The sequence below is a fragment of the Bombus pascuorum genome, chromosome 9, assembly GCF_905332965.1.
Source record: "Bombus pascuorum chromosome 9, iyBomPasc1.1, whole genome shotgun sequence".
Lineage (NCBI taxonomy): Eukaryota > Metazoa > Arthropoda > Insecta > Hymenoptera > Apidae > Bombus > Bombus pascuorum.
The window spans coordinates 10,204,901-10,230,206 of NC_083496.1; the positions used below are offsets into that span (position 1 = coordinate 10,204,901).

Below are 25,306 nucleotides of genomic sequence, written 5' to 3' on the forward strand. Positions count from 1 at the left end.
AATGCAGCATAATATTTATGCATTTGACTGGAACATTCTCAAAAAGAAAAAAAGAAAAGAGAAAGAGAAAAAATGAAATATTGTAGCTAGCACCGGACAAATATCTGTGTTCTTTAATAAAAAAAAAAAAAAAAAAAAAAAAAAAAGAACTCGCACACTAAAGACAATCGACGCGCGCGCGCACTGAATATTTTCACACGTTTTATGAAATCACGGTCGCATGTAAAGTATACGAAAGGAAAGTGAGATACATCTTTAAATAACTCCGATACATCGTTCTTTTCCTTCTATGTGTGTATGTGTACGCCTGTATCTATCGACAGGAATGTGTGAGTGAACGAGTGTGTAAGTGAATATGTAACAGTGTATGCATGTGTATACGTGTACATCTTTCATACATTTATGAGAACGTAATTCCATCCATTTATAATTTATACAAGAGAAACTGTGTACAAACGAATAATTTTATTCATGTCCTTGTTATAAACTCTGTATTGTGGGAACGAAATTTGTACAGAGATTTCGTAAGATGTACCGAGCTCGGCAGGTAAAAGATTTTTACAGCCGAAAATGATCCTTAATAGCCTCGTATGTACGCTTGGAATCTTTTTAAAAGATTTACGACGAACGACGCGTATATGCGCGTAATAGAGACATTCGAATTTATTTCATTTACGCGTTTAATAAATAGAAAAATTAATAAACAAGCGTCATACGAGGATACTGAGAATATTTCTGCTTTTATTTTTGATTCGGAAATCACTCGTTCCACCTGATAAGATACATCTTACGGAACACTGTGGATCAATAAGATCATTGATATTACTATTATTCAACATTCATGATTGCGCGACTGGCCTGAATCATTGGAAATTTTCTCTCAAATCAAACGATCACGTTCATAGAAACACATAGAAAATAAATTGCCTCCTGTGTTTCTTTGATTTGCGATCAATTATCGACAGTCGTGATATCTGAAGAAATTTCAACGTGGATATGATGGTCGCGTGGACTTCGAATAATACTACTTTGCATATAGGTATTGTCGAAACGATAACGGTTCAGTTGATTTCCCTTCGTAACTCCTCAAATACCTGTCCCGGAGTAAATCAACAAGTTCACGATAAGAACCACTTCCAGACTTATTCCTGTTTTAGCTGCTTGTCTCGAATAAATTCGTTCAAAATGCTTTCGTCCAAGGCGTAACATCATCGATATATTGACGATGCACGCAATTACGTCAGGCAAGGCAGTGATTATAGCATATACTGTTGAGTCATCTCACGTCAAGTCGATCAATTGTTTCAAGAAATTTTTAACAATATTCTTGTATATATTTATTAAAAGTTGCTTAAATTGTATTTTAAAAATTATGAAAATTATGGTAAATATCAATAAAATATCGTTAAAATCTTCCTTGTTCCTGTAAAAGATGAGTTCATATTCTCAGTGTATAATCATTTTTATCCAATGAAGTAATCATGTTTAAAAAAAAAAATAAAGGATATCTTCGATGAAAATTTGGCAATTGGATGATTTAACGTGAAATAACCCTTCCATATCTTTCCCTACCTAAAAGTATTTCTTTTATTAACATATTACATGGTCTAGCTCCCTGTTGCATAAACATTTATTATTCACGTCCACTGTTAATAACAGTATCGTTCTTTCTTACGAATAGCACGTTACAACGATACTAATTTTATCTAATGACTTTTAGTGTAATTCGGAAAGATCGCGGATAATAAACTACAGAATCTACAGAGTCTACCTTAAATAGTTCAAATAATCCCGTTCTTTTCTTCGATTGATTCCTTTCGACTATAGTACAATGTTACAAGCATGATTCGTGGTTGGTTGTGGTGATGTATCGCTATGGATCCACAGATCCGTCCGATGGCGAGATCTAACAATATAGGTAATGATATCTTATGGTACGCGATGTATAATCAATCGATGAACAAGTAGTTCGAGCACTAACGTTTCTTTTCGTTGATTCAGAAACGTTGCTTAATGGAATCCCGCGTTGCGTAGTTCCAAACACACTACCCCAAGTTTTATTCGTGTAACACGGCTTTCAGACTTTCTTAAACGTTAATAATGCTTACTTTTTTTTTGTACCCGCCGTTAAATCAACGTGGCTTTGTCTGAAATCATATTCACGAGTTCTGAATTGCGTTCACGTATAAAAAGGATCATATAGAAGAACAATATCGATTCATCGGATACTCAAGGAAGTTAATCGTGCAGCAAGTTTCAAAAGAACATTCTCGTTACCAAAAACCTCCCATAATTTACAGGCAATATTAATAACTTTTATTTAAGAACCAATTAATGTAACATAAGAAAACAGGAAGAATAGGACGTGTTCGTTAAAAAATTATGCAATGAAAATGATTCGAGATAAGGGAAGAATAATTTAATAATTTTAGAAGTATTTAATTAACATGAGATGCTATAGAATGTTATAGAACAATTGAACTTCTACAAGATATATAAAATTTTAATAAAATGTAAAATATCGTAAATATCGTAATGATATAAAATTATAATAAAAAAAAAGTAAAAGTATAATAAAAGAAATAATGACCTTTTATTAAGTAGCGTCATTCAATTCTAATTATTTATAAAGTTCCTCCTAAATAGAAAATATAACAACGTGTTTGCAACCTGTGCAAATAAGTAGCTTTCTTGAGCACCCGATGAGACTTCTAAAGTCATTGACAAAGAGGAAAGAATATATCAGGAGACAAGAACATAGAAACACTTAAGATGCTGGCACTTGAAATGAAGTTGAAGTTGTTCATCCGTATTAATCGGATGAGAAAGGCAGAGGAGCTTTATTACTAACCTCTTCATCGGAGGCTTGAGTAAAAGCTCCTATTGCCTGTTGGACTTGCGGAGCGGTAGGTCCACTAGTAGGATGCGCCGCACCTTGTTTACCAAGTTTTACGGCGTCCTGTGTTGCTTGAGACTCAGTCCTTCTAATATAAGCAGCCTCCTTTTTAGGTGGTACTACCGGCTTATTTGGCGGCACTGGAGGAGGAACACCGCGAGATACTGGTGGCTTTTTCGAAGGCAGCATACCGGATGCTTGAATCGCCGAACCAGAGCCAACATGAAAACCAAGCTTTCCTGTAGCTTGTGTCGACGGTATAAGTTTTACCGTGCCTCCAGGATTTACAGGAGCAGGTACAACCACACGTTTGTCTACAGCCTGAGGAATGAATACACAGGAGATCCGATTTAACGTTCCGGTTATCCCTTTGAAGCACCCCCACTAAAAGGGCACATATAGACGATCGCTGCATTTAAGATAATGATTAAGAACAGAAAGAAAAAAAATGGGGCAGTCGAAATTATACCAAGTCACCAGTCTAAAGCAAAGAAATAAATCAATTTAGAGAAAAAGTAATTGAAGATGTTTGAAGAAGAGATCAGCTTGTTACCTAAGCAATTTCATGATAGATATGTTTATTAATTTTTAACTACAATCAGAACTGAGTTGATTCCTAGTAACTTAATATATCATTTGGTAGAGTGATAAAAAAGATTATTATAAGGTAGTACGAATTTTATTTGCTTGCAAACATAACTAAAAAGAATTGTAACGTTCTACTATAGAAATTGTATGTAGATCTACTTTTCTTTGTTAGAATAGTTACATTACACAACTTGAAAAAATAACAGGTGAATAACCAAACCATGTAAAGTTAGCAATAGCAAATACAGGGTTGCAATTAGGAGGGCAAGCAGGGAAAATTTGTAAATAAGGCTCAAAAGTGAGTTGCATACAAGTTTTAATTAAGGAAATAATCAATGTACATACTAAGTAGTAATTTTATGTACAAAATAAGAATAGCATAATACATAAGTTAGACTTAAAATTTGATGGTGTAGTAACTTATATAAAATAATACAATGTGATATAATTCAATGTGAATTAAAGTTTACAAACATGTGTATGTGTATGTGTGTGTAATCAAAAATAAAAAGATGAATTTTTTGTCATCTATATGATAAAAGAATATTCAATTACAACTATAACAGTGTAACTATAACATGATATAAATTTATCATAATAATTTAAAAAATTGTAATAATAAAATGTTTATGTTTCGTTGTAATAATTAAGAGATACCTATTGAATTGAAAAAACATGCAACGCATCTGCATGATGTGTGCATGCAACATTAATATTTTTATGTATACTTATAACTTACTGTGCGTGTATGAACACCTTTATTTTCTGCTTTGCAATAATATTTTGTGTATTTTACATCTTACATTTGTTTTTTGTATAAAAATATAGAAAATATCTATTGTTCATATTGTTATTCTAAATATATACATCGATTGTTTTTTTAGCTTAGCAATTATATTGATTGTTTTTCATGTCATTATAGTAAGTACGATCAGTAACGTACGTACGTGTTAGAAGAAGAAATAAACCAATTTTACCCCAAAGCAGTTTCTGTTTGTTACACTGATTCATTAGAAATAATACAAAAAGTCAAAAAATACGCAATAACTGTGCGTTCTATAACAAGATGATAAGACATATTTATATTTATCATTATCATGCAAGAATCATACAATAAAATTATTCTATATAACATTCAACCTGAACAAAATATAAGACTAGAAAATCCTATTTGATTATGATACACATATAAAATAATATCATATAATATTATTAAACCTAATAGATTAATTCAATCATATTTTGATTATTTTTAGAAGCACTTTTTTTATCATTAATAATTATAACGATAATAATAATAACAATATTTAACACTTAAATTTTTGCTTGTACGGTCACTTTTATAAGTATAATTTATATATTCATAAATTAATTTATGTATTTTGGTGTTCTATTCATTTCTTAGCAAAATAAAATTTGATATAAATTATGGATACAAAATTATCATACTTGTATGCTTATATTATGAAGCAGTGTATTAAATTAATTATTTCTTTTTAAATTTCATACAAAGATCAATAATTTATTTTTATTTATAAATTTTACTTTTAAAATAATTTCTTTTGAAATTACATACAAGCAATATACTGTTCAAATGTTTCCATTCTAATAATATATTATTATGTTGCTTTTGTATATTCTGTAAATTTTCATACAAATTAAATGCATAAAACATAGTGATGTTTTAAAAATCAACATAATTGATTAAAATGAAACATATGAAAGATTTTAATATTATGAAAGCTATATTATGAAAAATGATTTTTTACAAGTATATGCATAAATATGTACTGTAAATATTTTCAAATTAAAGTAGAATGTGAAGAAAAATGGGGGTAATTTACCTGATTTTCAGAAGACGCCGCATTTTCTCCACTAGAAGATGTAATATTGGACGTGTACGTGACGCCGCGTAATGCCTGCCCAGGAGTTACTGACCTAGCAATCCCAGTAGCTACAAAGAAATTAGTATAAGTGTTATTTTACTACTTTAAAATACCTATATTCAGAATATTGAAATACAATTAAAAATATAATGTATAATATTATTCCCAAAGTATCAGCACGAATTGTTTAGTTTTATATAATCTCTAGAATAAAATCTTAAATATAAATTATTTATTGTATTAACCCTGTATTAGTCTGAACCAGCATTAAATTATAAATTATCTCATCAACATCAAATAAGTAGAAATAACAAATTCGTATCAATATCAGGTGCATTACACTTATGAGCATAAGCTACAATTACCATTCCTTTTTCAATTAACAGTCAAAATGTAATTTATTAATTCATCCACTGTCATGCAATATAAAAATTCTCTTAGAGAAAATATATCCAAAATATTTTAATCATTTATATCCTATTTCAACTTTAGGATAACTGCTGTTCTTACTTGGACCGCTGACAGGAACACTAGATACCGTGGCAGTGGGCTGAACAACTTTACTACTAACCATTGGAGTCCCAGTACCCAGTACTGTACCTTTAACTGCACATAAGATATAATTATAAAAATATTCAATTTCTTTTAGCAATTATCTTATATCAGTATTCAACATCACAATAGATATTGAGAATATTATTTGCTTGCTATTAGTGCTTACTAGAATAAGTTCTATTTATGTATGTAACTGTAATATTTTAATTATTATGCACAACATACTTGTTTGTGGTGCACTAGCAGGCTTAACTGTAGGCATAACAACTAAATTAACTGGTTTGGCTGGGGGAGGTGGTGGAGTTGCACCCACACCTCTTGGAGAACCTCGTGTTTGAGACTCTTTCCATACATCCATTTCAGTTCTAAGTTTATCTAATTCTAATTCGAGATCTTTAGCCCTCTTTTCTTCTTTTGCTAAGGCTTGTTTATATTGCTGTCTTTCCATGTCAAATTGCGCAAGTTGTTTCTCCAATTCTGCTTCCATTTGTAATGACTTTTTACTTTCTTCTTCGAGTCCTTCAGCCATAGAATCTATCCGAACTTTTTCTTCGCTTAATATCTGTGCCAAATCTTCTGATCTTTTCCTTTCTTCTATATACTTCATAATTATCTTTTTGCGTTCAGCAAGTAGAAGAAGTACTATTTGCTTCTGTCGAGTTTTTTCTTCCTCTAAAGTTTCATTTGCTTTCTTTAATTCTAATTCCAGTCTTTTTTTTTCTTGTTTCTCTAATTCTAATTCTTTTTTCAATCGTGTCCTTTCTTTTTCCAATCCATATGTAATATCATCACCCTGGGCAGTATCATGTTCGTGTTTTCGTTTTTCTTCTTCTAATTCCTTAATAACCTAAAATAAACTAAGTATGAATATACAATTACAATATTCATTACTATTTAAGTAACCAAATATGATATACATACTGCTCTATGCCTAAGCTCTGCTTCTTTAAGAACTTTGGCCATTTTAAACTGCATACATCTTTGTTGTGTCACAAGTGCTTCTAAAGTAGCAACTTGTTTATTTATTTGATTTGGTTCATGTTCACTGACACTACCTACTAATACAATATCACGTGCAAGTGCAGCATGTGGATCTGATGTCCCACTCAGATATCGAGTACTTAATAGATGTTTCAATTTTTCTGACTATAAAATACACAAAAAACCTATTTATGTCTCATATATTCAATATCATATCATTACTATAACGGTTAATGTTAATTATAAAAATACTTCATTAATGAAAAATAAATTACCTTTAATACTGCTATTACAATATCTCTTGCCTGTAATTCTCCTTCAAGATGCCCTAATAGTTTTAATAAATCAGTTTTGTTTAATTCCATTTTTGGATTACGCTACAGAAGAAATATAAAAAATTATTATCAATGAACATATAATCTGCATGATAAATTATTTTCTTCAAAGTATTTCCAAATATATATAACTATATGTACACATACTTTTAATGTATTGGAGGAATTCTTATCAATTGCCTCTATATTGTTAGGTTGTTGTAGAGTCTGTTGATGCTGTTGCTGCATCGGTGACGGCGACGGCGATGGTGACGACGATGGAGACGAGTGTTGTTGATAGGATTGTGAGGATGGTGTAGAAGTAAGAGACTGCATCTTCGTAGTGCAGACCGAGATGGTTGTCGACGATCCGGATGATCCATTCGCCGGTGAAACACTCGAACTTACATTCATAGCATTTTGACTCTGTGATGCCATTTTTGAAAAAAAAAAACGAAATATCGGGGAGGGGGAGGGGGATTCACCCCTGAAGAAGACGTATAATTTCAGGGAAAAGTACTTAAAAAGTACTCGAGGAAGGTATTCCGCGGTTAAACCGATTCAACCTTCGGTATTAATACTTTCATTTGAACAAAGAAGACTTCGGCCCGGAGAGCCAACTTCGGGGCACGCCACATCGCTTCAGGATTTCTCTTTTCCTTTTCGAACTCGCTTAGACTATGCCGAAGGAATTAATCCGGCATTTAACTTTATCCTCGATTATTGACAAATGAAGCACAAAGCGTAATTCACAGATAGGAACCTATCTCGTGAAAAGTGCTACGAAATCCATTCATTATCGATTATTTCTTATCGAATGTTACGACTCAGAATTCGATATGATTTCAACTTTATGGCAGCGGTAAAATTAAAATTTTGTTTGAATGTATTGCTCATATACTTGCTTTCAATCTTCGCTATCATTTTTATAAATTGTTACAATTTGTTATTAAATGAATAGCACTGATCAGAGAATATAATTACTAGACTGCGGATTTTGATGCATTTATAGGAAATTTAGGATGCAAAAATGCTCAACACTTATGTAATATAAAAAAATATATAAAATATCAAATATATATTACTTCTTACGATATCTGATGGATAAAACAATTTTTTCTATATATGTTCTATGTTTTTACTTATATTCATAAAAACGCGAATTTGCATGAATATGCGCAGTCTAACAATAATTATTATTAAGATTTGGAATACTTTTATCTAAAGTTTTGAAACAGTTCGTTGTTGCGTAAATATCTTAATTTATTCATTCTTATGTTCATATCTGAAATATTTTTAATACGTACTACTAAATAAAAAATGATAAATAAAAATATCAACTGGTTTCTTCTAGTAAAATAATATTTTTACATTCATCTATTTTTAGGCGTAAAATAAATCATTAAATGATTCTACCTCATTTCATATAACACACTAGGCTGATGGTAAATAACAATGAATTCTGTTGACCAAAATTCATTTCTTAATAAACCTAAATATCGTCTTAGAAAAAGTGGATCATTACTGTAATTTACTTGGTTCTCTATCTCCTTGATCTCCTAGATCACAGATAATGTAGAAAACCTTCGACAAATTTGAAATCTTATCAATTTTATCGGTATATGGATTGATATGCCAATGAAAATTTGGGCTATTGGTGACACATCAATGACTAAACTTATTAGTAAGTTTTATTCTTTTAGCATGTCATCGTCGAAAGACAGTAGTTTAGAACCTTCATATAAATTTCAATATTCTAACGATGATTTTTCGGAATATGAAGATGAAAATACATCGCAAAATTCGTAAGGGTGTTTAAAATCATTTTATTTATATACATAATTTAAAAGTTTCAAAAGTTAAGTTATGTAACTTAAACTTTTCAAAAGTTTAAAAGTTATGTAAAAGTTTAAAAAAATTCGAGTAATCTACGTTATAATATCATAATTTAATATGTTTTTAAAAAATGTCTAATTTATTAATAGTTACCTTACTGAATTTACTCACTTAATTGTAGGCTTCCAAATGCATCAAATCTATTTTGGGATATATTTAAATATTTTCCAATAAAAAAGGAAAGTGCATCTATGCAAAATAAAAGATGGTTGGATATTTCTATGCAAATTATTAAAGTATTTGTATATGGTATACTTTTCTGCATTGTCCTTTGTATTGGTTTAATCTCTAAATTTGTAGTCATCTTTGCTCTATCACAGCTCAAAGATGAAAAGTCTATACAGTTCTGTGACTATTATTCAGGTAATACCTCTTTTTTAATATAAATTTTACATTTTATACAAATAAGGGTACTATTTCAGTAACATTTAATGTTGTAGAATATCAAGAAGAACTGGAAGCAAGGATTTCCAAAAAAGGCAAAATAATTTGGACATGGTATATTATTTCTATGTTCCTCATACCAGAGTGTTTCACAATATTTTATGCAATATGGTATTTTCTTTTTAAAAAGAAAGAAAAATTCCCTGCTAAAGAAGCTATTATAATTCTTTTTGTTTTGGAAACAATTCAGTCAATTGGTGTTACATCATTAATTTTCTATAGTCTTCCACAGCTTAATTCTGTGGATGTTGCTGCAATCTGTAGTTGTATTTGTTTTATTCCTACCATTCTAAGTAAGTAAATCTATTTGTAAATTAGTTATGAAAAATATAGTTAACAAATTTATACTATTATTACAGATTTATTTATACAATATCACAAACACATAAGAGCAACTAAAATATTTATAGTAGTTCTAGCATCCAATGTTTTAGCAGTAATTGCTCAAGGTTCAGGAACAGTTTTATATTCCTTTCTGAATTATATACAAGATCCTCTAACATGGATTCTTCCTATATCACTTCTGTTATCTTCTTCTCGTTGGTGGTATAATTATGTGACACACAATAGTTATTGCGGTAAAATTTGTGCATAATTTAAATCTATTATATCTTCTGACATGTTTTTTCTAATCTACAACTTTTTAAAAAAATATAATTTTTTATTTAGGTTTCATAAATTTATTAGCAAAAAATAAAATAGATTTATCAAATAATTGCAATGTATTACAAGGATATATAGCATTATGGAGATGTTTAATTTTTATTTCAAGTACTCTAGTGATTTCAACTTTTAAAGAAATCCATATACAAGAATTTTTTGAATTTTTTGGACAGAATGAATATAACATAGAATTAATCAAACTATCAAATAAAGATAATATTATAGATACTATTATAGATACTACTTCTGCACCCCTGTATACCTTTTTATTACAAATATTTTGTGCTTTTGTCATATATCAAGCAGGTAAGGTATACATTTTTATTACAAATATGATAATAATAAGTTATATATATAGTAATAATTCTTTTTATTTTAATTTGTATAATTCTAAAAATTGTTTAATACTTTTACAGCAATATTTGCATATAAAACTCAAATGCATAAATTTGGCTTTGCCTTACCAATAAGTTTAATTACTCCAGGGACGATCTTATTAATAATGATATTTTGTGTATCAAGAGAAGAAGATTCGTGTGCATTTCATAATTTAATACCAGATTATTTATTCTTAAATACACCTAAATATAATAGTATGACAGAGTTTCTTTTAAATTGGCGTATCTGGTGCTGGATAATATGGTGGTTATCACAGATTTGGATTACAGTACAAATCTGGTTAGGTGAAAAGGGAAGACTTGCACCTATAGAGAAAATTTTCTATCATTCTAGTTATGATGCATTCCTAATTGATCAATTTTTAGGATTAAATAAAAGGAGACATGAAAATTATCATGTTATTAAAGAAGTAGAAGAATCTATTACAGAATTTGAGGTTTTACTTTGTCTAGTATTTCAAAATAAAAGTTTGTTTAACTACTGCTTTCTAGCTGAAACTATTATTTCAGAGTAGCAATTCAAACGAAATATACGATTTTAGTAATCCTAATTCAACACTTTCTCAAAACACTATAAGTAACAAAAGAAATGCTTATGTTCCTGTAATTTATGTTTGTGCAACTATGTGGCACGAAAATAAAAAAGAAATGAACGAATTGATTGGAAGTATTTTAAGATTAGATAAAGATCACTGTGCCATGAAAGTTATACAGAAGTATTATAAAATTTCTATTAATGATTACTATGAACTTGAAAGTAAATAATATACTTATAATTAATTATGCAAGACATGTAGGATATTTCAATTAAAATTTTTAAAGTATTAAATAAAAATTACATATGAACTGTTTCAGCACATGTAATGTTTGATGATGCATTTTGTTGTATGCATGGTTGTATTGGATCTTGTGATCATAAAGAAAGTGAAGTATGCATAAATGAATATGTAGCAACATTTGTGGAATCAATGCAGGAAAACATAAAAAATCTTGGTATACTTGATTTACCACCAACTAAATGTCCAACTCCTTATGGTGGTCAACTAGTTTGGAATTTACCAGGAAAAACACGTCTAACAGTACATCTTAAAGATAAAAATAAAATCAGACACAGAAAACGATGGAGTCAGGTGTACTTAATCACATTATTCTTAATATAAGACAAAATTATATTTCTATAAATTTAATTCAAATAGGTTCTTTCTTATACATAAATTATATCTTTTTATTTTATACTAATTACTGATATATTTTAGGTCATGTATATGTATTATCTTCTTGGTTATTGTTTCATGAACTCATCAACAGATTTTTATACTAAAGAATTAATAGCAGAAAATACTTACATTCTAACACTAGATGGAGATGTTGATTTTCGACCAACAGCTGTTAAAGCATTGCTAGATTTGATGAAGAAAAATAAGGAATTAGGTGCAGCTTGTGGAAGAATACATCCCATAGGAAAAGGTACCTCCATAGATATCTAAGTTTGACATAAAAATTTAACATATGAAATATATTCTTATTTCTCCTAAATTTATTTTAAAATTTATTAAAAAGTTGATAAATTAAAGTATTTTGTAATATAGTTTTAAAAATATATTTTTATATCTAGGTCCCATGATTTGGTTGCAGAAATTTGAATATGCTATTGGGCATTGGCTTCAGAAGTCAACGGAACACACAATAGGCTCTGTTCTTTGCAGTCCAGGTTGCTTTTCTCTGTTTAGAGCAAAAGCTTTAATGCAACATAATGTTATAGCTAAATATGCAATAAGGTCAACTGAACCGAAACATTATATTCAGTATGATCAAGGAGAAGATCGATGGCTTTGTACACTAATTTTACAAGCTGGTTGTGAAGTAAGAAAATGTATATTTGTATCTACATTATACTTCAAATCATAATTTAAAAAAAATTAATTATTTTTCTAAAAAATAAGGAATTAGATTTAAAAAATGCTTTATTAATTTATTATAAATACCTTTCTTCATTTGTTTCATTCAATTAGGTGGAATATTGTGCAGCCAGTGATGCTTATACACATGCTCCAGAATCATTTGATGAGTTTTATATTCAACGTCGGCGATGGATTCCATCGACCATGGCTAACATTTTTGATTTACTAAGTACATCAAGGGAAACCAGAAAACTAAATAACAATATTTCATGGCCTTATGTAACTTACCAATGGATTTTAACAGGTAATTTGGTTCTATAAATATGTATAATTAATAAATGCAGAAATAGTCGTTCATATATTATGTATTAAAAATATATATGTATATTTATTATTTATTTATTTATTACATTACTTCCTGTAGGTAGTACAATTATAGGACCATCTTTCATTTACTTAATGATGGTTGGAGCATTTGTAACTTCCTTTACATTAAATAATTGGTTAAGTTTCTGGTGTAATTCAATTCCAATTGTCATTTTTGTCTTAATCAGTTTTTTTGGTGATGTACACAAACAGGTAATAATCTAAATTATCCATATACAATGTAAATATAACCAATTTAAAACTGATAATTATTAATAGAATTAATTTACAAGTTTTTATTAATATTATTACAGCTTATAGCAGCAAAAACTATCTCTATCTTATATGGTGTAATAATGATGGTTGTATTAGTTGGCATAGTATTACAAATAGCAGCAGATGGATTCCTTGCACCCAATGCTCTTTTATTTCTTATTGTAATCGGTCAGTTCATAGCAACAGGTTTTTTGCATCCTCAGGAACTATCATGTTTACCTTACGCAATCATTTATTATATTACTGTGCCATCTATGTACATGTTACTCATCATTTTCTCTATCTTCAATCTACATAATATTACATGGGGGACCAGAGAATCCAAATTGCACAGACAAGTATAACTTTATAAAAAATTATCTTATTGTTTTAGTATTGTTTCTCATACATTATGAATTATAATTTTTATAGGCATTAGAACAACAAAATAGGAAGCTAAAGAAATCTGAACAAGAGGGAACTGTTGCTAACAAATGCACGAAATCTTTTTTACACGATTTGTATAAATGTAGATTTTATACTCATAAAAATTCAAAGAAATCAGAAGAATACTTAGAATTTATCTATAATTCTATAAATGAAATTAATATTCGTTTAAAGCACATAGAAAGGTATTAAACTAGTGAAAACTCAAAAATGCTATAATATATATATTATATTTAAATTCATTAAAATTTTTAGTGCCTTAGAGCTCAATAGCATATTAAAAGACAATATAGAAGAAAAAAGCAACGATCAAAGCAAAATATACGATGAAGTAAAATTAGAAGTATCTGAACATTTAAACACAAATACAGATACAGAAACAGAATCAGAAACTTCAGAATGCACCTTTACTAATAACAATCAAGAAGATCCAAACTACGTAATAAATCCTCATTGGATACAAGATGAACATTTGAAAAATGGAAAAATAGATTTTCTATCATATGCAGAAGAAGAATTTTGGAGACAATTAATTAAAAAATATTTACATCCTATTGAAATTGATGTGGAAAAGCAGGTAAGTATGATTTCTGCAAAAAAAATAAATAATTAAAATTGAAAAATTAATAAAAACTTTTATGGAAAATTAAATTTTGTTGTAGCAAAAAATTTCAGAGGGGTTAATAGATATACGTGATAAATGTATTTTCAAATTTTTTATGATAAATATATTATTTATAGTATCAATATTCTTGTTGCAATTAAACAAAGATGTTCTGCATGTCCAATGGCCATTTGCTATTAAATATAACATTACTTTTATTAATGACACACATGAAGTAAGTCTTATGCTCTCAATGTGCTATGAATATCATTTCTGACTGATTTTAATCTCATTGTAAATGAAAAAATTTTTTCAGATACATATACTCAGAAACTATATGCATTTGGAACCAATTGGATGTCTCTTTATTATTGCATTTGTTTTCATTTTGTTCATCCAATTCTTAGCTATGTTAAGTCACAGATTCACTACGTTTATCCATGTTCTTGCTAATGTGAAATTGAGTTTAGCATGTTTTAACAAGGTAATATTATAAAAAAGAATTATTGTCAAATATAATTTAATTTAATTGATTTAATCTTCATATTTCTTTCCAGAAAGAAAATTTGCCAAATGAATTAGTTACTAGTACACATGCAAAAAATATAGCTGATGGTCTCCAAAGTACAGTAGAATATCAAACAATACATAATAATAAGTTTGAAATCTCTTCAAGAAAATATAAAACTGTTAGAGAATTGGCAGAAGATTCTCAAAATCCTTCAAAGCAACCTTCCAACTTTGAAGTACTTTTCAATACGAAATTAAGGAACCCTGACATATCTGGTATTTAATTTTAGTATAATATACTTAACAAATTATATTTTAATAATAATATTTAATAGTAATATTTTATGATATATAATATTATTGTAATGATAAAATATAACAAAAATAATAATTATGCTTTAAAATAATCTTATATTAAATGTATTATTTCAGGATTTAGAAAAACAATATCTTTAAGCATACCAAAAGGTGTACTAGAAGCATTTGAACAACATCGTTCAAATATTTTAGCAGAACATGAATTGCAGTCTCAAAATAAGGCAGCTAATGAGAAAGAAATGTATCCAAAAAATAAAAATTCAAAAAGGCATGTATATGATAACCCAACATTTTTAAATGACAATAATGAATAAATTTGATAGTATATATATGATTTTATTTATTTATTTTATATACTTTTATTACATTGAACAATAAAATCTTCTACTTTGTACAATCACTACAAACATCTGTAAATTATAGATCCAAAATAAATTTGTTAAAATAAAGATAGAATTTAATTTCTTTACTTATTTTCATAAAGTAATAAGAAATGTTTTAAAAAATGTATACCTGGCAACATTTACTTGTGCTTACTTACACACTTGCAGTTTACTTGTTTAAAATTTATTTTCGTCTAACATTTTAATAAACAATGAAAAACAATATATGTAAGTTCAAAAATCACTTACAAGCACAATCAATAATTGAACACTTACACTATAAATCATAATGTAAACAGCCATAGTACTGACATAAAATATACATATAATATATATGAATATATGAATGCATGGTGGCACCTCATCACTTAAAAATTTTGCTTCTTCATAGTACTACGATTTCTACTCTAATAGTATCAATCTATACCCAGTGAAATCACAAAATATGTCTATATGAAGAAGTAAGAAAAATATGTAGTATAATATTTTTTCATCTGAGACTTTGTTTCCGAGAAAATCGAATTTAAGAATTTGACAAGGATATATAAATTTGCCTAATTCCAGACTGGACAAGAATAAATAATCGACAGAAGTTTAAACTACATGTGAAAATAAATCGAAAAAAATAAAATAACATTTTTTCATAAGATACTTTCGTTTTTTCGAGGAAAATAGATTTGAAAATGATTATTAATGATCATGCGCGTGTATTAAACTATTTTGTAATTAAACATGTTTAAACTTTAGTTTCTTGAAAATGAGATTTTACAATAAACAGGAAAATATTGTTGAATATTTTTGACTTATTTTCATACGTATATTAACTAATAATCTTGTGCTGAATGTTTATTCATACCTAGTAGGTACTTGACCATGTATATTTGACGAATTTTTAAACTCAAATGTTTCGAGAAAAGCGACATATGAAAAAATTTTACTCCATATCTTCGGCATATTTTTTCACGTAGAATCACCCTCTATTCGGTTGTTCTACGATTACTGTCTCACCCTATATATCATATTTCAGTTATCAGAAAATGGATAGGTCTGGAAGATAATGGTATATCTAAAGAAATATTATATAAAGAAATATAAAAATAATATGTATAAATAAATATTGTTACACTAAATTGAGATACTTTTTTTAAAAAATGAATGTGCAATTAATCAATTCCATAAGTTGCATTTATATCATGCAGGGCGATCACGCATCAATATTTTAGAATCTGGGAGAAGTATAATATATTAGATTTAATATATTAGACTTAATATATTTATATAAATTAAAATAAATATATGTATGGATATATATTACTTAAGTCCGTGACATGTAGGATTAGTCTGACCATAAAACGTAGGAATTCTTCCTAGAAAAAGACGAACTTGTTATTAATTACAATAATTAACAATTTATCATTTGAAATATTTAATATAGTATTTACTTTTTACATAGATAATTAAGAGTAATAAACAAAAATAAAAAGAATAATAATATTTTACTTTTTGGAAAACGCAATTTTCCATTTCAATCGTAGTTCCAAATATTTGTAAAATTTCATCTCCGTGTTAAAAATATTTAATACATACAAAAATATACATTTTTTTTATTTATTCAAATATACAAATTTATTTTTTACGTTTTTTTATAAAAATATTATAGAACTTTTCATTTTTTAATTATTTACATTATTAAAATTATGTTAATAAAAACACTTTATTGTTTATAATTTTTTTACATAAATTGCGATTGCAGCGCTCTATAGTAAGCGGCCGACTTGTAAAGCACATTTGTGACATTAGAGCGCCTCATACCCATCATGAGAGTTACTAAACTCATGACATAGCTACATATACTGCAATGATGCCACTACTAACATCATTAATCTTCTGACTAACGAACAGTAAAGAGGTATTTATAGTTCTAATTTTCCTTGCAAGTGATATTAACATTTTTAAAATGTTTAAAATGAATTCTCCTGAGTCTGAAAAAAATAAACCGATAGATTCTGAGCAAAGTTCTGAAGAAAGTTATGAAGAAAATAAAGATGACAATGAATCTGAAAAATCGTTGAAAACAAGAGGTTTGTTAGTTACAAAAAGATAAACAATCAATTTAGAATCAGTATTTAGAATCAAGATTAAATAAATAAATTAAATTATATACTTTTTTACAATTATATACAATTTATATACATTATTACATTGCAGACAGTGTGAAATCAAGTGAGAGTGATGGAGAAGCAAGTCCAGCTCCTAAAGAAAATAACAGTGGTTCTGCTTCAGAAGTAGACAATGAAACAAAAAAGTCAAAACCGCTAATAGATTCTGATTCAGAAAGTGAGGTAGAAGATAAACAAACTTTAGCTCCAACAGCGGATGCCCTTTTTGGAGATGCTAGTGATATTAGTACAGATGATGAAAAGGACAAAGAAGATGAGAAGAAAGAAAAAAGCAAAAGTAGAAGTAGAAGTACAAGCAGAAGCAGAAGTAGAAGTAGAAGTAGAAGCAGAAGCAGAAGCAGAAGTAAAAGTAGGAGCAGAAGTAGAAGCCCACACAGATCTGATAGTGGTGGTGAAGGCCCTAGTCAAGCTGTTATTGAGGATGTATGTATAAAATAAGTTATTTATAATTAAAAGATTCTTCACAAACAAAAGATATTTACAATTTATTATTTTTAGGATATAGATAAAGAGAAAGAAGAAGAACCAGAACCTCCACCAGAGACAAGAATTGATGTAGAAATCCCTAAAATCAGTACAGATTTAGGTCGTGAAATACATTTTGTAAAACTTCCAAATTTCCTTTCAGTGGAAACACGACCATTTGATACAGAAACATATGAAGATGAAATTGATGAAGAAGAAACTTTAGATGAGGAAGGTCGAGCCAGGTTGAAATTAAAAGTAGAAAATACTCTTCGTTGGAGAGAAACTTTTGATGAACAGGGTAAAGTTATCAAAGAAAGTAATGCCAGATTTGTAAAGTGGTCTGATGGCAGTATGTCTCTACACCTTGGCTCTGAGATTTTTGATGTATATAAACAACCGCTTCAGGGTGATCATAATCACCTCTATATTCGGCAAGGAACTGGTCTTCAAGGACAAGCAGTGTTTAGAACAAAATTGACATTCCGTCCACATTCTACAGAATCCTTTACTCATAGAAAAATGACAATGTCTTTAGCAGATAGATCACAAAAAACTTCTGGTATAAAAGTATTATCTCAAGTAGGAACCAATCCAGATCAAAATAGATATGAAATGATTAAGGTAAATTATGTTTGTTTAATTTCATTTTATCATGAAATTTGTGTATAACACAGTACTTAGGTCTATTATTATACAGAAAGAGGAAGAGAAATTGCGCATGGCAATGCGAGTTCAAAGCAAAACAAAGAAAAGTACTGCAGGTAGAGGAACTACTGGAAGATCTGTTGGTGGATATGGAGCTGATGCTTATCACGATGATGGTTCAGACGATGAGGGTGCTATTTCTCTTGCAGCAATTAAAAATAAATATAAGAAAGGAATGAATATTCCTGTTAAAGGTAAGTTATACTTGACTTATTTAAATAAAATAAATAAATTACTTAAAGGACATTGATTAAAAAGTACTTGTATATTTTTATATTTTCAGCATCAAATATATATTCATCAGACGAAGAAGGTTCAGACTTCGAAACACTGAGACCAAAAAAAAATATCAAAGGAAAGGTTCTCGAAGATTCAGATGAATCAAATTCTAGGAGTGCTTCAGAAAGTGAAAGAGAAGATGATAATCAGGCTGATAATGCCAGTGATTAAAGAATTACTATTTTAATAGAGTATACATATATACTTTATATAACTTATATATATATATATATATATATATATATATATATATACTTTATACTTTAATATAAATGTAATACTTTGTAATATAAATGAATAAATAAATATCTTTTTTGATAAGGTAAGTTTTTAAAATTCTAATCTTATCAATTACCTTTCCCTACTAATGTACAATAACATAAATTGATAGATAAATTAATAATTAAACGTAATATCTAAGATATTTTTATATCATGTAATTTAAAAACTCACAAACCTTCTGTTATTTTGCATATTATATATAAAATATATAAGTTTATGTTTTTTGTTGTTTAAAAGTTTCACTTTTTGATTTAGGTATGAAGAGATGATACTTTTATTCATAATTTGAAGTGATTAAACTAAAGAAACATCAATGAGAGAGTGAATATTATATGATGAAATATATAGATAATAAGATCATAAGTATGTAATAGTAATCATTGAAAATAAAATCAAACATGTTAAAAGTTATTTAACTATCCAGTTATTGTAATGACATATATATATATACATATAATAATTCATGCAGCTTTAACTTCGTGCCGCATATTTTATTTTAACTTCACATCTACCTTTTATTAATTTACGCAAATAATACGAAGATATGGTATTCTGAGATAGTGATTGTCGACGTAGAATAGCACAGCACGTAAATGTAGGGACACATGAGTTGTAGGACGAGGCGAAGCGAAAGCGACTCATGTGTTGTGCCTCGAATCACGGACACCGCCTCGACACACGAAATTAGCGCTAGATTATCTCTAGGCAAAAACAATGTTACCTTTGAGAGCAACCGTCGTTCTAAGATGAATTTGTATTTGCCGACTCCCTCCCGACCAGTATAAATAAACGGACACGATCGCGAGCGATTGATTATCGAGTTATTATTCGAATTATACGAATTATTACACGAGCTACTCTATCTTTGCGAATACGTCGTACAAACGTCTAGCAACGGTATTTATATAATTATATTTATTTTATTTATTCTAAATATACTTGACGGTTGTAGCAGCGATCTTTCTGGTTATTTCATAATACCGATCCTTACACCATCCGCCACATAAATATTCCGGTTTTACAAAATTGAAGATGCAAAAATATCGACAGGTATTGGATAGAAAGATAAACAATGTTTTTAATTCTGCCAATTTGAATTTCAATTGGTGAATTTTGAGAAATTCTAAAAATTCTCTAAATTGCAGAGTGAGGGTAAACCATTGATTTATTTCAGGATCTGTATTTCTATAACTGTAACACGTAATTTTATAAAATATTAGATTTATACTAAAAATATTGCAAACGTTTTAATACCATCTTAGTTTTTCGTTAAATTATATTATAAATTTCAATGTGCAAATTTGAAATGGTGTAAAAGTTTATCTACATAAACAATTGGTAGCACTGATTGGAACCAGTGCAATACAGCGACCTGTATTGCAAAGGCATTTTTATCGTATGAATTACTGCTCTTGTGATTGAGAGTTATTATTGTGAGTGTAATTTGTGAGTATAATTCCTGTTTTGATTAGATGGTATTATCTAATCATGTGATGTACACTTCTAAATACCTATATATAAATATATAAAAACTAATAAGTCTCATTTAAGAAGTATTATTTTTTACAAATAAATTATAGAGTAATGGCATGAGTTCTATTAATTATATTTCTGTGTCATATATATAATTTTACCCTTAGGTTACTTGACCATGTGATTTCATATATATTAAGTATTTTCACATAATTTTTGCAGCTTACATTCATTTAATTATTAATATGAATATAAAATGTAAAAATTAATTTATATAATGTTTGCTTATTAATATTAAAGAGTTAATATTAACTCTTTGTTGTTGTAAAGAAGTTTTAGATGCAATTACAAAATTTTTATTTCAACAAAAAATGATTTGAAATATAATTTTTATGATTTTAACATTATAACAATTCGAACTTATTAAAAAAAAAAAAATTGGCCTACTTATATATTGTTAACGAAGCTAATTATTTCATTACTTATAATTGAACCATTGGTTTAAGGTGATTTAACCTATTTTCTACTACTCGTGATGTAGTATAACCTTAAAACTTCTCTATTTTCCAGGAGGGATTTAAAATATTTTCTACAAGTTCTTTTATGTTTATTCAATTTAAGGATTTGTACAGGAATTGTGATTTTCTTCATTTTACAGTCATTTTATATTAATATACAGGTATTAAAAAATCTTTTTCTAATATTTAGTATTAATTAAATTTGTTGTGTGTTAAAGGAGATAAAAGTATATTCTATAATAAATACTAAGTTACAGAATATTTCATTTTAATTTAATATTTTATTTACGTAGCTTTCTTGAATAAATTTTATATTAAATTATGTGTAATGTTCAATTAATAACTACTAATACATAAATAATAAGCAATAAAAATGATTTTAGGTTTTTATACGATGGTTGCCCACACTGTGCTTCTTGACTTTACAGTACCATCAAATGTAATAGTAGATGTGGAGAAACGATCCAATCTAAAAATAGCAATTGCTAATGTCCTTCAAGAACACTTTGATAGTCTAAAGCCATTAACTGAATCAAGCATTGATGGAAGCTTTTTAGTTTTATATACAGGTCCCAAAGGTAGTCTAATTACAGTTCGAGGATATACTGAAGGCTTAATCACTGTTAACATTGAATATTATAAGAGAGATGAAGAAGAAGCACTTTTGGATTTTGAGGTACAGTCCTTTATATTAATTACAGTAATTGTTTTGCAATACATAGTTGCAAATTTCATAATATTTAATTGCCTCTCATGAATATCAAGTACAAAATCAGCTTTTGTATCTCTCAAACATGGGGTCATTACAAGGTACATCTTGTTACATATGATATATTATAAAAATGATTGTGCTAAAGATGTCCTCAAAAAGATTTGTTCAATATGAAAAACGTGAAGGTTTTTGCATTCGTTAAACCGTGATTTTTCGTTTACCGATTTTTGCCGCTGAACGCTAAAATTGCAAGATAAACGTATTGTAAAATCATTTCGTTTGACGAATAGTATTATAGAAATAAGTAAAAATTTTACTATATGCGGAAGAAACACGCATAACAAAGAAGACCTTGTAGCAGTGGCGATACCTGGAAGCGGACGTTGCGATGGCTCTGAACAGCCAACGCAGTAAGCGCCTGCCACCAGTAAGGCGAGGAACCATATATGACCTCTATCTGACACTATCAGGTAGAAACCACTCCCCAATTAGTTCCTATTAGTTTATCTATAGCACTTTAAAAATGTGCGAATCGTTTCCGTTGCACTCTAAAGACAACAGCTTCGGTCGATTACTTTTTTTCCGGTCAACGTGTATTTTCCTCCCGCCCCACCCCCTCGGTATTACTTTTTAGTTTTTCCGCAAAGGGAAAATGACTTGATTCATACGTAAAAAAAGAGAGTTGTTACGATTGGTGTAACAAGATAGTTTCTGTTTTTTTTTATTCGTCGGTTCGCTTGTCGCGGCCACCTTTAGTTGGCCAGAGAATTGGAGACGGCGTTGCAGGCGGCAGTAGCCTCTACGCGTTCGCACTCGCTTACACCGATTAAACGCGGCGGACCTTTTGAGAGATACTTTCCTACCGCCGGTGAGTTTTTTATTTATTATTCTGTTTACGGTATAAGCGGAGCATTTTATCCGCAAGATTTTTCATTTCATCATGCGTCGTTAACGAAAAATGCTTCCGATTCATTTCCTCGGTTCTATGTAATTTACTTTCCTATACTAATCATTCTTTTCATTATTCATCGTGCGGAAGTAATATCGATTACTTAATTGTTATTCATTTATTACCAACAAGTATTTTCATTTCTATATACATCATCTTCTATTTCCTTTCTTCAATAAAAAGACACATTTAAACTATTTTATTTTTGCTTGATCAGTTTTTTTGTTACAGTTTATATCTAAACATAACGAGTTGTTTAAAAAACGGCAGCAAATATCAAAAATCAATTTTGTGATCTTAAATGATTTTAACAGCTATAATTCTGTGGGACTTTATATTTTTATAAATATGTTAAGTGAATAGTATTCTTTATTTCTTCGATTTACATGCTATATCAAATATACATGAGACTAATAAACATAAATAATATGATAGATTTAGTAATCCTTATGTGACACTCCTAAATCTTCAATATTTTCATTTTTTTAAATTTTTGTTTTAATATAAGAATCTTTGTTCTACAAGATTTATGCTTTGCATTGCATGTATCTATTAAATGCTTTCTCATGCAATTACTTATATTCTGTAAACTTTCAGTATGATAATAAAATTATTTCCTTTTTTAAGATGACAGACTACTTGAATATGACATTGACAAGCTGGTTTTTGAAGCACGTTCTCCCTATCAAAAAGTGCAAATTGTTCATTCAAAATCACTGGGAAATCTATTGGTTCTTGATGAATTACAAAGTAAGAAGAACAAATCATATACTTTCAAAGCAATTTGAAAATATATTTAAAGTCAGAACATCCTTAAAATTAAATCTCACAATCTTTAGATATATCTGAAGCAGATCTGATATATACAGAAACTTTGATGCAACGTGGTAAAGAAAATTACACAGGGAAAGAAATAGTTATTTTAGGAGGAGGAGATGGTGGTTTACTTTGGGAATTGCTTAAGGAGAAACCAAAATTCGTAACCATGCTAGAAGTATGACAGACTAAAATTGCAGAAGTTGTATTATTACATGTATTAGTAAATTGCTTTACCAAAGAGAATTAATTTTCTTTTATTAGATTGACGATGTTGTAATAAAAGCCTGCAGTCAACACATGAGAAGCATATGTGGAAACTGTTTGGATAAAAGAAAGGGAGAGAATTATGAGGTAAATTTTATATAGGCAAGATTCATTTCTTCAGCTACAAGTAAAATCACTAGAATTTTTTATGGAAGATTGAAAACTTGTAGATTATTGTTGGAGATTGTGTAAAAACTTTAGCACACATGATTGAAGAAGGCAGACAATTTGATTACGTTTTCGGTGATCTCACAGACATACCAATTAGCCCAACCCCACATGGGGATGCATGGGATTTTATTAGACTGATCTTAAACTCTTCAATGAAAGTTCTAAAGTCTACAGGAAAATTTATGACTCATGTACGTATAAACATATTAAATAATTTACATTTCTGCAATAAAAATCCACACTTGTTTATATAAGTAATCTTCTATTTTATTCTTCAGGGAAATGGTGCATCTTGTCCAGAATCACTAGAAATGTATGAACAAGTTCTTTCACAGCTTTGTGTACCCATAGCTTTTACCAAAGATAGTGCTTTTGTACCCTCTTTCTTCGAAGATTGGGTCTTCTATCAAGTATCGTTAAAATGATGGATTAAACCTATTGTATTGAAGTTTCAAGTGAAGTATTTTTACAATCCATTTTCTCTCTTATGACCCAAATTCGACCCTAGTCGCAAATCTTCTGTTAACAAATCGGTTCCTGAAAGAGATGATCCTGATGCTGGACATGAAATCCCAATTGACACTACTACGCTGGCGTCTGTACATACAAAAGGTGGTGGTTATCTGTATTTATTTGTTTGTTTAGTAATTAATAAACTATACAACGGTGCTCAATTATTTTTTCTACTAACTGTCAATAATCAAACTAAGTTACCCAATAGTTTATTACAAATAAATTCAAAAGCAATACAAACACATTACTGTACAAATAACTTTAATAAAACAGAGATGAAATCACATGAAATTTTAATGACACATATATAAACATACTTTTTATTAACACGTCTTGAATGTTTTTAAAATTTTAAATTTGTATTTATTGATATGTACTAAATAAATAATATTTTGTAGATGTACATAAAAGCACGAAATACTGCATGAGGTATAATATGCATCAGTAATAAAAAGTTAAGGAATATACATAGAACTACCATCTAGCTAAAAAACTGATTTTATTTTATATTAATTATTTTTAAATTAAAAATATCATGTTATTTTGAAAAATTTTTAATAAAAATATA

The 25,306-nt window shown here is 28.7% G+C and overlaps 4 protein-coding genes and 1 long non-coding RNA gene across 9 annotated transcripts; 3 read left to right on the plus strand and 2 right to left on the minus strand.

Moving 5' to 3' along the window:
- Nucleotides 1-121: 121 nt before the first annotated feature.
- On the minus strand, nucleotides 122-8,022 carry LOC132910665 (CTTNBP2 N-terminal-like protein). 2 transcript variants are annotated; one of them, XM_060966509.1, is made up of 8 exons: nucleotides 7,389-8,022; nucleotides 7,182-7,283; nucleotides 6,847-7,071; nucleotides 6,151-6,772; nucleotides 5,881-5,976; nucleotides 5,329-5,438; nucleotides 2,852-3,217; nucleotides 122-2,147 (listed from the first exon to the last, which is right to left on the minus strand). In XM_060966509.1, exons 1-8 carry the CDS (start codon nucleotides 7,656-7,658, stop codon nucleotides 2,133-2,135), a joined length of 1,806 nt encoding a protein of 601 aa, XP_060822492.1. In that variant the 5' UTR covers nucleotides 7,659-8,022; the 3' UTR covers nucleotides 122-2,132. The 2 variants fall into 2 exon arrangements, with proteins under 2 accessions (XP_060822492.1, XP_060822491.1); XM_060966508.1 differs by having other exon boundaries at nucleotides 122-3,217.
- Nucleotides 8,023-9,337: 1,315 nt separating this feature from the next.
- LOC132910569 (chitin synthase chs-2-like) lies at nucleotides 9,338-17,236 on the plus strand. Its single transcript, XM_060966339.1, has 19 exons — nucleotides 9,338-9,479; nucleotides 9,557-9,853; nucleotides 9,920-10,138; nucleotides 10,230-10,529; nucleotides 10,640-11,058; nucleotides 11,132-11,378; nucleotides 11,477-11,751; nucleotides 11,878-12,088; nucleotides 12,237-12,484; nucleotides 12,634-12,826; nucleotides 12,947-13,101; nucleotides 13,203-13,502; nucleotides 13,576-13,775; nucleotides 13,846-14,167; nucleotides 14,253-14,429; nucleotides 14,511-14,678; nucleotides 14,752-14,980; nucleotides 15,137-15,294; nucleotides 17,159-17,236. Exons 1-19 carry the CDS (start codon nucleotides 9,338-9,340, stop codon nucleotides 17,234-17,236), a joined length of 4,338 nt encoding a protein of 1,445 aa, XP_060822322.1.
- Nucleotides 17,237-17,319: 83 nt separating this feature from the next.
- On the plus strand, nucleotides 17,320-19,223 carry LOC132910672 (another transcription unit protein). The gene is made up of 5 exons (XM_060966526.1): nucleotides 17,320-17,486; nucleotides 17,614-18,008; nucleotides 18,084-18,674; nucleotides 18,751-18,952; nucleotides 19,042-19,223. Exons 1-5 carry the CDS (start codon nucleotides 17,363-17,365, stop codon nucleotides 19,206-19,208), a joined length of 1,479 nt encoding a protein of 492 aa, XP_060822509.1. The 5' UTR covers nucleotides 17,320-17,362; the 3' UTR covers nucleotides 19,209-19,223.
- A 1,189-nt stretch (nucleotides 19,224-20,412) lies between these two features.
- Nucleotides 20,413-24,894, plus strand: LOC132910682 (spermine synthase). Of its 4 annotated transcripts, none has more exons than XM_060966551.1 (9): nucleotides 20,413-20,752; nucleotides 21,363-21,471; nucleotides 21,694-21,986; nucleotides 22,381-22,492; nucleotides 23,599-23,721; nucleotides 23,811-23,965; nucleotides 24,052-24,141; nucleotides 24,225-24,416; nucleotides 24,504-24,894. In XM_060966551.1, exons 3-9 carry the CDS (start codon nucleotides 21,705-21,707, stop codon nucleotides 24,648-24,650), a joined length of 1,101 nt encoding a protein of 366 aa, XP_060822534.1. In that variant the 5' UTR covers nucleotides 20,413-20,752; nucleotides 21,363-21,471; nucleotides 21,694-21,704; the 3' UTR covers nucleotides 24,651-24,894. The 4 variants fall into 4 exon arrangements, with proteins under 4 accessions (XP_060822534.1, XP_060822536.1, XP_060822535.1 ...); XM_060966552.1 differs by lacking the exon at nucleotides 22,381-22,492 and adding an exon at nucleotides 22,779-22,890 and having other exon boundaries at nucleotides 20,416-20,765; XM_060966550.1 differs by lacking the exon at nucleotides 22,381-22,492 and adding an exon at nucleotides 22,779-22,890 and having other exon boundaries at nucleotides 20,416-20,752.
- Nucleotides 22,030-22,498, minus strand: LOC132910707 (uncharacterized). The gene is made up of 2 exons (XR_009658832.1): nucleotides 22,393-22,498; nucleotides 22,030-22,262 (listed from the first exon to the last, which is right to left on the minus strand). It is a non-coding gene; the product is annotated as an uncharacterized LOC132910707 (long non-coding RNA).
- Nucleotides 24,895-25,306: the final 412 nt, after the last annotated feature.